The sequence below is a fragment of the Thalassophryne amazonica genome, chromosome 17 (assembly GCF_902500255.1).
Source record: "Thalassophryne amazonica chromosome 17, fThaAma1.1, whole genome shotgun sequence".
NCBI classification, from domain to species: Eukaryota; Metazoa; Chordata; class Actinopteri; order Batrachoidiformes; family Batrachoididae; genus Thalassophryne; species Thalassophryne amazonica.
The window spans coordinates 32,202,188-32,216,421 of record NC_047119.1 but is presented as its reverse complement, the minus strand read 5'-3'; the positions used below and the strand labels follow the sequence as shown (position 1 = coordinate 32,216,421).

General features: G+C 43.6%; 1 protein-coding gene across 1 annotated transcript; it reads left to right on the top strand.

Annotated features, from left to right (window-relative positions):
* Window positions 1-11,137: 11,137 nt before the first annotated feature.
* On the top strand, window positions 11,138-14,000 carry LOC117530088 (uncharacterized protein K02A2.6-like). Its single transcript, XM_034193023.1, is given in 5 exon segments — window positions 11,138-11,378; window positions 11,489-12,265; window positions 12,268-13,300; window positions 13,446-13,711; window positions 13,714-14,000. Coding segments are annotated over 5 exon segments (2,604 nt in total).
* Window positions 14,001-14,234: the final 234 nt, after the last annotated feature.

Here is a 14,234-nt window from a genome sequence, read left to right as displayed (position 1 = left end):
GCAAACATTTCACAGCCCTGGGATTCCTCTAATTTTTTTCCATGATGCTTTCAGATGTCATTGCCATGGTTTCTGGTTACTGGCCCCTCCAAAATTCTACTGGCCCAGGCGTACATGCGTGACATGAACTACAGCTGCTGAAATTTTTAAATTTTGATGCAATTTTGTCATTGTGGTGCATTGTAAGGCTGAAATTAATAAAAACACAAAATTGCTGTTAGTTTACAATTTTTTTGCATTTCAGTTTTTGTTTCAACATGTTTTTGTTTGAACTTACAGAATGTTTTTGTGTTACTCATTTACAATGTTGGGCATGTCAGTAACACTTGTGCAGAATAACATTAAAAGTGTTAAATTGTTAATATTTAACCTGTTATTTTTGATTCAAATTTTTATGATTTTTTTTTTTTTTAACTTTGAACTGACGTTACATGCACTTACTAATTTAAGTCATTTTAAATTTTACTTACATTTAAGTGTTGTGAATGAATTTTTAAGTTGGAACTGACCCATTTCCTGGCTTTTGTCCAGGTTTGGGTGGTTGTTATTTTCATTCATTCAAAGTGTTCTGTTCTGTTTGCGTCATCTTTGTTTCCTGCAGCTTCCTGCGCAGAGAATTTTAAGATTCTTAAGAAGATCGGTAACGGAAAAGGGCGAGTGCACGTTCCACTTCATCTTTCACTTTTTTGAGTATATTGGCAGTTTGCAAACCAGTGCGGTGCGTTACCACCAACAGTGGTTTGGGTGTGGAGCATTAACGGATTTGGACGTATGGTATATTAATAAGGAAGTTGAGGAGATGAGGGAGGGGAGAAAAAAGTGGGGGAAATTACACTGAGCTATATTCTCTTGAATAACCCTGTTCAATGCAGCTCCACCCATGGACAACATACATTTCTTAGACCTGAAATCTTGTTTCCTCAGCGAAATGGGCGCAACCCAGACAGCAAATAGATCCGGGCCGGATGTAGTCCAACATCTGGTACCAATCCTGAAAAAAGATCTGGTCCAGACAGTTTTTGCACCCTGGGCCAGATCCAGCACGGCTCCGCTTTACAGTTCTGGAACAGATCCGGACCAGATCTGAACTGGAGCCGCAAAACACCAACCGTTTACAGACCATATCTGGCACGGATCTGGGGCAGATGTGGACCGCATCACAGCACCGTGGCAGGAACAAGTTTTACAGGGGTAAGTTCTGTGGATCTGAGGACACTGATTTGTATCTATAACACACAGATCAGTGTCCCTGGATTTATAAAACTGGATTGTCGTAAAGAAACAAACCGCTTTGCAATAAGCATTTAAAAAAGCCTCAGTGATGATCACGATTACAGAGTTTACAACCGCTAATGGATAGTTTCTACCGAGTGCAGATAAAATTGCTTATCGTTATGCCCCATTTTCCTGCCACGGTGCTGTGATGAGGTCCACATCTGCCCCAGATCTGTGCCAGATATGGTCTGTAAACGGTTGGTGTTTTGTGGATCCAGTTCAGATCTGGTCCAGATCTGTTCCAGAACTGTAAAGTGGAGCCATGCCGGAGCTGGGCCAGGGTGCAAAAACTGTCTGGACCGGATCTGTTTTCAGGATTGGTACCAGATGTTGGACTACATCCAGCCTGGATCTATTTGCTGTCTGGGAAGACTCTGCACTAGCATGGTGCAAGACAAAAACAAACGTGGACTCACTGAAATTTGATGACGGAGATGTGGAGAAATTCAATGGTAAAATAAGTAGAATTTTGCAAATTCTGTGCGCGCTCCATTCACGCGAGGCGTAGCTTCCGACAGAAGCAGCTGTGATGATGTGTCATTCTGGACATTCCAGCTACACAACACCTACTGTGTTTGGACAGACATGGACTAACAACTGTCCACTGTGAGGCGCGTGTGTCTGATTGCTGTATTTACGTGGACATAAATAAAAACATATATCGCCATGGTGGTGACACGCTGCAACAAGCGAGCGTGCACACAGAGTGGACACCGACAGCCCCCCAGGTTGAAACGGATCATCAGATCAGAGCAAGCAGCAGTCAATCTGACCGTCACATCACCCACATGAGCTCTGTGCTGTCCTCAAGACGCGTGTCGGGCAGAACACATGCACGGCCGACTGGACACACCTGACCAGTAGATGTGGACATCAGAGCACACTGCTTCTCATTAAAGTCATTTCATGACTGTATGTCTGTGACCACGGGTCATCACCAGAGGAACAGATGGATCATATTTGTATTGCTCCCTTGATAAATGCAGTGTTTTTATATGGTGTGGGATTTAATTTTTTTTTTTTTTTTTGTAATACTTTCCATGTCATTCCTGATATGAGACAGCTTCCTGCAGCTTTCAAAGAGTAGCTCTGTAGCTCAGTGGTAAAGTCTCTGACTGGGAGTCAGAGCTTTTGAAAGGTGCGAGTTCGTGTCCCAGGTGGTGTGTTTTGTTTTTTTTCTTTTTCTTTTTAATTATTCCACATAAACAGAACGATGTGGTCCCACAGGTACTGGCTGGTTTTTATTTTATTATTTATTCCACATAAGCAGCACGATGTGGTTCCACACGTACCAGCTGGTTTTCATTTCTTCCACATAAGCAGCGCCATGTGGTGCACCTGGCACTGTTCCTGCTCAGCGGACACCAGCACGTGCACAAATTCTCACACCGGGTTCGTGCATGCCTGCCCGTCGGCGCGATGTTTCGTGCGCTAATTTCAAACTGTTTTGCCATTTTTGTCCAAACTTTGCACAATGTGTGAAGGGCCATTACCCACAGCAAACCACTGAAATTGTTAAAACCCACTGTGACACCCTGCTGGCATACAAATGCTGCCGAAAACATCACCTCCACTGCAGAGGTAAAAATGAAGATGCATGATTTGTGGACAGTGTGCATGAATTCAAGTACTGAAAGGCTTTATCGTAAATGACTATTGAAAAGTGCAGAAGAAGGCCTGTTTCAGTATTTGTCTTGCTTTATTCTTAGAGTTTGAGATCACTTGGCTGCAAGCTCAACATCACTGCTTGCAACACCAAGAGTTGCAATGTTCAAATTCCTGTTTTTGGTAACTTAAAATGCAGAAATTAACGGTTTCAGTTGAAGCAGACAATACAACATCTGGATGGAGCAACAAATGACATTTCACCAGTGACAGGCCAAGTGAGTGCCTGCTGGGTGCATTTCAGAGGGAATTGTTGGGAAATTGCATTTTTACAATCAAGCGGCACCGTTTATTGAGTTTGAACACCAACAATAAGCCATAGTTGAACTTCACTGTAATTTCCCCCGAGTCCGAAAACAATGAGTCACTGACAGAGTTTATGGTAACAATACGTGGCTGTGTAAGCTGATCAAACTCTTATGAATGTAATAAGGAAGCAGTCTTGAAGACAATAACTTTTGATGCATTTTGTTTTACAGACTGGTTAGTTAAAGGACGTTCCAAAGATTAGGAAATGTTTATCTTATTTTTTATCTACGCCAAGAATTTTTTATTTATTTATTTATTTGGTCATTGTGTTAGCAGGATTGCACAGAAAAAAAAGTATGGTGCGTCCACAAAGTATTCACAACGCTTCACTGAGCAAGAAGAGTTGAGGCTGTATTTGCCAAAGGTGCTTCAACAAAGTATTGAGCAAAGGGTATGAATACTTATGTAGATGTACATTTTGATTTCTTAGTTTTTTATTTTTAATAAATTTGCAAAAATTTCAAAATAACTTTTTATGTTGTCGTTATGGGGTGTTGTGAGTAGAATTTTGAGGGAAAAAAGATTTTGAAATAAGGCTGTAACATAACAAAATGTGGAAAAGGTGAAGCACTGTGAATACTTTTCCACATGCACCGTGCATTTAACACATTAAAATTTTGTTAACTTGTAAGTGAGTTGCACAGTTTACATTTTTTGTTCTATTTGTTGTTATTTGTGTTTAAGTTGTGAGGTTTTTTTTTTTCTTTTGGTATGTGGAATTTTGGTATGGACAAGTGCTCATGTGGACATGGGACACCCTATGTAGAAGAACTTTAACAGTTTTTACTAATAATAATATTTTGATGATTATTGAAGCATTTAATGACTCATAATTAAGAACTGAAAGTACCTAGCTCTCAAAAACAGAATGTTCACATGCCACAATCTCTTACAACATTAACTGATGATACTACCAATTTCAATCATTTTGTTCAGCCTTTTCTAATTACTAAGCAAGAGGTAGAAGTCAGTCTGTGACATACAATTTACTGTACAATCACGGTGTTGAATGTTGTTTCTTTATTTTGACATCATAATCACATATCTACATAACTTCAACAAGCTCACCTGAAGAACCAGTGTAAAACATTCTCAAATATCAAGGGAAAAAAACAATTATTTAACATTACGCTTCTCTCAGATTCCTTTGCATTGCTGTGGCGTGATTGCCTCCTCCTGACAACTGCTGACACAAAGCAGATATTTTCCCTCTTGCAGTTTTATTTTAAAACTGGGTGCATGTTATTTTGGTTGCTCAAACTCCATTAGAAGAGATTTGAGCTCATTAAAGAGAGCAGTGCAGGTTACAGACATTACTTCACAGCTTTTCAGGTCCAAACATACAGGCACATCTGGCAAGCATGACCCTTACTTATTTGATTCTGGCCATCAAAACAGTGATACATGATAGAGGTACATGATAAAGCTCACAGAACAAACACTCAAATAAAGGCACAAAGAGGTGCAACTTATAAAGGGGAAGTGATAAGAAGGAAATGCAGGACAGGTGTGGTGAAAGGATCTGGAACTGGGTGTGGCAAACAGGAGAGAAACCCAGACCAAAACCCTGCAAGTCCACCGATGACAGATCCATGTTTTGAAGACCATCCTCACACTGTGCTGGGCTTCACTTCTGCTGTTTGTACGATATGCACTATAAAAAAAATAAAACCGCTCACTTTCCTCTTCAAAATATTATCTTTTGAAAATTTGTCCACCTAATTAGCAACATTAGTCGTTTTAGTGCATCGTTGTAAAACACAGATTTAAGCCATTTTGATGTATTCACCATTTCACTTATTGCTCCCGGTGTGTATTGAGCGCCTTGTATGGCAGCACCCTGACATCGGGGTGAATGTGAGGCATTATTGTAAAGCGCATTGAGCGTCTGATGCAGATGGAAAAGCGCTATATAAATGCAGTCCATCTACCATTTATATACCTTGACGTTTCTGTGTGTTTATCAGCAGCAGGTGGAATCAGGAAAATTTCCCCATGTTATGACTTAATTTCTCACAGCATATGGCACCAAAATTAAAGGAAATGCATCAATATTTTATAATTCATTACTTATTTAGAAGAGTCAGCTGACTGGACATTTGATTTGCTAATGATACACATTTTAAACTCCTCCACTCCCACTTCCACTCCTTTCAATCCACTCTTTTTTGTGACAGAGGACCATGGTCTCAGATTTCTCATTCCAGTGGCTTCACAAATGACCTCAAATTTGCTCACTGCATATCAGAGAACCACATCATCCCAAAAAAAAGCAGAGATGCAACTCCGAGGTCACCAAACTGGATACCTTCCGGTCCCTGACTGCACCTTGAAATCCCATCCGTTGACATCATGAACAAGATTGGTAACAAGGGGCAAGACTGGCGGAGTCCAAGCCCTCACCAGAAACAGGTCCGATGTAATGGTGAGAATGCGGACACAGTTCCTACTTTGGTCATACAGAGATCAGATTAAGCGTAGATGTCAGCACAATCACGAAGTGGGCAAAGAGCTTGAAGGGTGAAAAGTGAAAGTCATCCCTTCAGCGGGATAAGTCTTGACCATTTTTTGGTACTACAATGGCATAGTCCTTACAGGCATTTTGGGCCGTGGCAACACTGTCCACTCTGACTGACATGTGGACACTGGACATTTTGCAAAAGCTGCACACACGCTTCAAGCAGGTTTATCCTGGAAAAGAAGTAATTCTTCAGCATGACAATGCTTAAATCTTATCACACCAGCCTTCCAACTTTTTCCTTTCTGGTGAAAAGAGAAGACACCAGATTTCTTCCCCAAAGGGATGCAAAAACCTTTCTGGCATTGACGTAAGTGTGTCAAAAGGGAAGATGATGACATGAACAGTAATGACACTCCCTGATAGAAAACATTACAAGCTTTAGATATGTCATACGAGGGCTGTCAATAAAGTATAGGTCCTTTTTATTTTTTTCAAAAACTATATGGATTTCATTCATATGTTTTTACGTCAGACATGCTTGAACCCTCGTGCGCATGCGTGGGTTTTTCCACGCCTGTCGGTGACGTCATTCGCCTGTGAGCACTCCTTGTGGGAGGAGTCGTCCAGCCCCTCGTCGGAATTCCTTTGTCTGAGAAGTTGCTGAGAGACTGGCGCTTTGTTTGATCAGTTTAATGAAAGACGTGCGGACGGGTCTGCGCGTCGGGACACAGCCGGCGCGGTGTAGCAGCACAGGAAAAACACCTCCGTGTTGATAACCATTTGAAAAACCAGGCGGCCTTTGATGGCTTTCAGTGGAGTGAGTATATGAGAAATTGTTTAACAGCTGGACATGTTCCAACTTGTCCTTAAGGCTTCCAACGGAGGTGTTTTTCCTGTGGCGGAGCATCGCAGCGGCTGCGAGCCGACGCTGCAATCCGTCCGCACGTCTTTCATTAAAAAAATCTCCTTTAACAGTGGAATATCCGGATAAAATGCTGAAATCGACTTCTTCTGAAACTTCTCTGTTCTCTCACGATGTCCTGGATCAATAGAGCCTGAAATGTGGAGGTTTTCAGCTTGAAACAGGCTGACGACGGCGCCTGAGAGCGCTGCGCGACGTCTCACACTGTGGGAAGTCCTTAAAGCGACAGAATCACCTCAAAATCTCTCAGCAGCCGTTAAAATTTTCACCGAAAACCAGCTTAATTTTTCGAACCGTGTCCACTTCGATGTGTCTCACAGGTTTAGAAAAAATTTTGATCAAACAAAGCGCCAGTCTCTCAGCAACTTCTCAGACAAAGGAATTCCGACGAGGGGCTGGACGACTCCTCCCATAAGGAGTGCTCACAGGCGAATGACGTCACCGACATGCGTGGAAAAACTTACGCATGCGCACGAGGGTTCAAGCATGTCTGACGTAAAACATACGAATGAAATCCATATAGTTTTTGAAAAAAATAAAAAGGACCTATACTTTATTGACAGACCTCGTATGTGATTCATTTGAGTATCTTGCTTAGTGTTGAAATAATCGCGTAGGAGGCAGAATGTTTCAGCCAACCCATTTAGATTATGCACTGTCAGGATGCATGTGATGGTTTTGCGGTTAATAGCTGTCAGAGAGCGTTATGTTTCTAATTCTATTCTGTGATTTGTCTATGTGAATTAATAGGTGAAACTCTTTCAAATGACACTGAACAAAAATATTAACGCAATACTTTTGTTGTTGCTCCCATTTTTCGTGAGCTGAAAGATCTAAAACACTTTCTAAATACACAAATCTGTCTAAATCTGTGTTAGTGAGCACTTCTTTGCCACGATAATCTATCCCACCTCACAGGTGTGACATATCAAGATGCTGATTAGACAGCATGATTATTGCACAGGTGTGCCTTAGGCTGGCCACAATAAAAGGCCACTCTGAAATGTTCAGTTTTATCACACAGCACAATGCCACAGATTATGGGTTTTGCTCAAGCACACTACTGCTGAATCTGCAAGGGTGAATGAAAATAACTGCTGGCATCCTGTCACAAAACAAGGTCATTAAAGTTTCATGTGGATCAGTTTTGCAGAAGCATCACTTTGAAGAAGCGCTGAACCCTGGATTTCTTGAATGAATCTCAAATGCAAGCTGCAATCTGCCATCGCTTCAGGACCTGTACACCTCCAGGGCCTTGAGGCGAGCAAGGAAGATAGTGGCCGATCCCTCTCACACAGGACACAAACTTTTTGTCAACCTCCCCTCTGGTAGATGGCTGAGGTCCATCAGGACTAAAACCTCAAGACACAAAAACAGCTTCTTTCCATCTACAGCTAGACTTACAAATAATACCAGAGACTCCCATGTACTCTGCCCCCCCACTCCCACAAAATACAGACTGATCATCCCTGTACTGTTCATCTGCATGCCTGCACAGCCCCATTCCACCATTCCACTATATCTATTTGACAGTAAACTTAGCTTTGCCCGTTTGTCTATTTGGCTCCTTTACTTCTCACAGAAGTATTTTTCTTTTTCCTTTTCTTTTTATTGCTGTTTATGCACCTATTACTTCATGCAGAAGTATTTTCTTTTTATTGTTGTTGATGCACAGATGACACCAGATGAAATTTCTTGTATGTGAGAACTTGGCAATAAATTAAATTCTGATTCAAAGCTGATGGTGACTTGAGGCTACGATGAGAACAAGGTGATATCACAAACTGACATAATCAATAAGCATTAACTGGAAAACTGAGAAGAAAAAGCACCTGGCAGTGTGTCATGATTCATGATGATAACGCTGTATGAGTCTCTTGAAACATAAAGACACACAACACAGTAAATCATTTCTTTACTGTTCCACTTTCTGTTTCTTTCCGAGGGCTATTTTTTTTTAGTTCCTGTAAAGTTTAAAGGTCGCTTTTCACTGAATTTTAATTATGGAATATAATGTGACTGGAAATGCTGCAATTACAACATCAAAATCCTACGTCAAATATCAATTCATGTATATTTCAAATACAGATAAAGTGTAAAAATGCAAGAAACGCGTATTTGAAATATGATGCAGATTGTTGAGATATTGGAAAAAAAAACACTTAGAATAAACGTATGTCATTGGTCATAAAGATAAGGGACGTATTTGAGCAGTTTAAATCAAGACAACGGCAAACAGCAGTAATGTTTTAAGTAAATACTGTCCCATTTACTCATGCGGAAATATCACCAGGATATTCTTGTAAAACTGCATGATGCTTTTCTGGTCATCCTTCAAATAAATGATTCTATCAAAAGCTTCTCATATTCTTGAAAACATCTTTGTTTTAAGAAACTCTAAGCCTCAGGGCAACAAAGTCCACAATAACTTCCATACATGTGCTTGTGATGTGATTTCAGCTCTAATTCAATGAGTTTAACAAAAACATCCCATTTGGAATTACAGCCACTTTTATACATAGACGCTTCTTTGTCAGTTCAAGTTCAAAAATCTTTAATATCCCCGTGGGGAAATTTTGTGTGCAGCCAGCAATGAGACAGTCAGTGCCACAATCATACAAACAACAACCACAATAATAAATACAGAGACAAGACATGACAGATCACTTATTTAACAGGGAAATGGCAGCAGGGACAAAAGAAAACATATCTGTTAGTCCTGCACTTTGACAGGACATACCTGCGCCCCAGTGGAAACTGGAACCAGCAAGCCAAGGGATGGCTCTGGTCCATGATAATTAAACAGGCCTTATAGTTACCAACCTGGTTTGGTGTAGGGCTACCAAGTCATTCAGGTTAGTCCCTGCAATTTTTCCCACACAGTCTAACAATGCTTTGTAGTCTGTTCTTGTTTTTAAGAGTGAGGGAGCCAAACCAGCAAATAAAAGAAAAGGTTAAAAGAGACTCAATAAAACAAGAATAAAACATTCGCATGAAAGAACTGTTAACATTAAAACTCGGCAACTTCCTAAAAAAAATATACGAGGTCTGTCCAAAAAGTATCGAACCTTTTTATTTTTTTCAAAAACTATATGGATTTGAATCACGTGTGATTGCATCAGCCAAGCTTGAACCTTCGTGCGCATGCGTGAGTTTTTCCACGCCTGTCGGTTGCGTCATTCGCCTGTGGGCAGGCTTTGAGTGAGCACTGGTCCACCCCTCCCGTTGGATTTCTTTTGTCTGAGAACTTGCTGAGAGGCTGCCGCTTCGCTCCATGAAATTTTTTTCAGAAACTGTTAGAGACAGCCAGTTGGAAACCATTCGATAGATTCAGTTGGATATCAGTGAAGATTCTGTCGGCGTCACGCGGATTATGGACTGTTAAAACCTTTTTAAAGACGGCCCACAGCGGCGGAGGATGCATGGCGCGCCGAGCGGCCATTCGACAGGCTGGAACGACCAGATCATTTCTAAACTGAACGCTGTGTTGATCCGGGACATCATGTGACTACCACAGAAATGGCAACAGAGCTGGACATAGCACTTTTGCAGCACATTTCACTGTTACAGGAGATTTTGTAATGAAAGACGTGAAGGATTTCGCGCATTGGCACGAAGCAGCTCAGGACGCCCAGCAAAAAAACAGCTCCGTCTTGGAAGTCTCACAGGACATGTTGTGGCATGTCCAGCTGTTACACAATTTCTCGGATACTCACTCGACTGAAAGCCATCGAAAGCCGTCTGAATCGTCTGAATGGTGTTAGGTATTGAGCTGGGGTCTCGTTATTAAGTTTGGCCCTACTAGGCTGCCGTAACCTCCCGACGCCCTCTAGGCGAATTTCCTGTATCCTGCTCGGTTCAGTCTTCAGTAAACAAACAGCAAACACACTCCGGGTCGGTCTCCTCATTATTGATTTAAACTAAGGTCAGAATATAACAACTGGCGACGAGGATGCGTCTGATCTCACGTTAAGAAGTTGGAGAGTGTTTGTTTTTGTAAACAGACGTTTTGTTTTCCTATAGTCGTGTAGTCGATTAGTTCATTGCTCAATGAGCAGTGCATCGGGTGACGAAAGAGCGGGAGGTAGCATTGAAGCTTACCTGTAAACAACACAGAACAGGGAAGTTCATTCGGAGGGCCAGACAACAGACAGTCGGACGAAGGACAGCGCATGGAAATCATTCTGCAATGGCTGGTGTATTGGGAAACATTGGACCGTTTGATGACACTGTGAAGCAATGGAACGTGTATACAGAGTGTTTTGAATTCTTCATCTTGGCCAACGGAATCAGTGCGGAGAAAAAGGTAGCTACATTCCTAACAGTAATGGGCGCAAAGACTTTCAATCTGTTCCGAGCACTGGCACAGCCCAAGAAGCCAGGAGAGTTCACATATGACCAAATTGTTGAAACTCTAAGTGCACATTTCTCACCTAAGCCCTTAATGATTGCTGAACGGTTCAGATTTTACAAACGTAATCAGGAGGAGGGGGAAAACTGTGACTATGTTCGTTGCTGCGCTCAGGAAGTTAGCGGAGCACTGTGAATTTAAAGAGGACTCGCTTAATGATGCCATTCGTGACCGGCTGGTCTGTGGACTGTGCAATGAGGCCACTCAGAGAAAACTGCTAACTGAGGACAAATTAACTCTGACCAAAGCAATTGAAATAAGTGTGTCAATGGAAATGGCCGCAAAGGAGGCACAACAGTTGAGTGCAGCCATGGCTAAGTTGTTGAAGGTAGCCAGTACAGAGGACAGCTCGATAACGAGGCCATGTTATCGCTGTGGCCAACAAGGCCATCTGGCAGCAGAGTGCTGGTGTAAAGAATTAGAGTGCCATACCTGTGGAAAAAAGGTCACATTGAAAAGGCCTGTCGTAATAAGAAAAAGGGAACTCAGTCAATGCAGAAAAACTTTAACAAACAAAAGAGAGTGGCTGCACATAAGAAAACGGTGCATATGATGGAAAAAGAAGCTAGTGCCAGTGAATCCACTGATGACGAGTTGCCCCTTCACATTCTTTCGCTGGCTGGAGGGTCTGACAGCTACTGGACAACACCCTTGCTGGAGGGCAAACCTGTGCGGATGGAAATTGACACCGGGGCAGCAGTGTCACTTGTTTCTGAGACAGTGTATCATGAACACTTACACCACTTGCAAATCCAACCAGCACGGGTGGTGCTGAAGACCTATACAGGGGAGACAGTGGCTGTCAAGGGCTTGGTCATGGTCAAAGTGGAGCTAAATGGACAATGTGTAAAGCTGCCCTTATATGTTGTTTGGGGCAATTACCCATCTCTGCTCGACCGATCATGGATGGATAAAATGCAGATTGACTGGCCTACCATCCGCATGTTGAGCCAAGGAGAGACAGCTCTAGAAGCTGTATTAAAGAAACACGGTGAACTCTTCACAGAAGGACTAGGGCACATGAAGCGTATCACTGCAAAGCTGACCCTGAAACCAGGGAGCAACCCCCGATTCATCAAAGCGTGGCCGGTCCCATACGCACTGCGACCAAAAGTGGGAAAGGAGCTGGACAGTCTGGTGAATAGTGGGGTGCTCGAACCGGTGCCTGTCAGTGACTGGGCTACCCCAATCGTGCCTGTCCTTAAGAAAAATGGAAGCCTCCGATTTGCGGCGATTTCAAAGTGACAGTTAACCCAGCCTTGCAAAGTGAACATTACCCGCTGCCCCTCATTGATGACCTGTTCGCCGGTCTAGCAAACGGCAAACAATTCAGCAAAATCGACTTGAACCAGGCCTATCTGCAGATGCCAGTGGACCCCGAGTCCAAAGAGCTACTGACAGTCAGCACGCATAAGGGCCTTTTTCGGTACTGTCATTTCGCTTTTGGAATCACGTCAGCCCCCGCACTTTTTCAAAAGGCCATGGACCAGATTCTGGATGGGCTACCGGGGGTACAGTGCTACTTGGACGATATCCTCATCACGGGGAGGGACAACGCCGACCACCTCCACAACCTGGACATGACATTACAGAGGCTGGGGGAATATGGACTGAAAGTTCGCAAGGAAAAATGTGAGTTTTTCCAGTCCTCCATCGAGTACCTGGGCCATGTGATCGATGGCACGGGTCTACACAAGGCCCCCTCCAAGACCAAGGCCATCTTGGAAGCCCCAGCACCACAAAACATAAACCATTTATGCTCATACCTGGGGCTCCTGAACTATTACAGCCGATTCAACCCAAATCTCTCCACTTTATTGAAACCGCTCCATGAATTACTGATGCATGGAAGGAAATGGGAGTGGTCAGAGTCTTGCCAAATGGCTTTTGCCAGCTCCAAGAAAGCCCTTTTGAACTCTGAGGTGCTGACCCATTTTGACCCGGCACTGCCACTTCAGTTAGCCTGTGACGCTTCCCCCTATGGGGTTGGTGCGGTCATCTCACACATCATGCCGGACGGCACAGACAAACCAATTGCTTTCGCATCAAAGACCCTCAACAAAGCTGAATGTAACTACGCACAGATTGAGCGGGAGGCTCTGAGCATTGTGTTCGGAATTAGGAAATTCCATCAGTATCTGTTCGGAAGGAGATTCACGTTTCTGACTGACCATAAACCACTAACAGCCTTACTGGGACCACACACGGGCATTCCACCGTTGGCCGCAAGCAGAATGCAAAGATGGGCCCTGCTGTTGTGAGGCCACAACTACGACATCAAGTACCGCCGATCTGAACTACATGGTAATGCAGATGGCCTGTCCCACCTACCGCCCTGATGGATGCATCATAAAAGGTAGAAGAATCTCGGACTTACCTGACACCAAGCCATACTTGGTCAGACAACAGGAACTCTCTGTACAGTCAGGGTGTCTGCTGTGGGGCAGAAGGATAATCATACCCCCTTCTCTGCGGAGCCCCATGCTGAAACAGCTCCACGTTGGCCACTGTGGCATAGTGCGCATGAAGGAGCTGGCCCGCAGCTACTTCTGGTGGCCGGGGTTAGACAAGAACATTGAGGAAAATGCAGCCCGTTGCACCACCTGTCAGACGGTGCGAAACGCACCACAACCAGCTGCAGTCCACCCATGGGAATGGCCAGCTGAGCCCGCATACATATAGACTTTGCTGGACCATTCGAGGAGAGAATGTTCCTGGTGGTCGTGGACGCGCACAGCAAATGGCCGGACGTGGCCATCATGAGGTCTACAACTACCAGGAAAACCATCAAGAGACTGGAGGAAATGTTCAGCCGGTATGGAATACCGGAACAGCTGGTGAGCGACAACGGACCCCAATTTGTTGCCAAAGAGATGGAGGCTTTCCTCAGAATGAGTGGAATCCAACACATTAGGTCAGCACCTTACCACCCGTCCACCAATGGTCTGGTGGTCTAAAGCACAGTCTAAAGGCATCAGTGTCCCAAGGCTCCCTTCATCAGCGACTCCACAGTTTCCTGCTGACTTACCGAAACATGCCACACAGCACCACCAAGGTGTCCCCCGCTGAACTCCTCCTGAAAAGAGCGCTGCGCACCAAACTGGACTTCTTACGTCCTCCAGTGAGGAGCTAAATCGTGCTGAGCAGTCAGCAAGAACAGAGTCGATGTAGGTCAGTCACACCACGGTCTT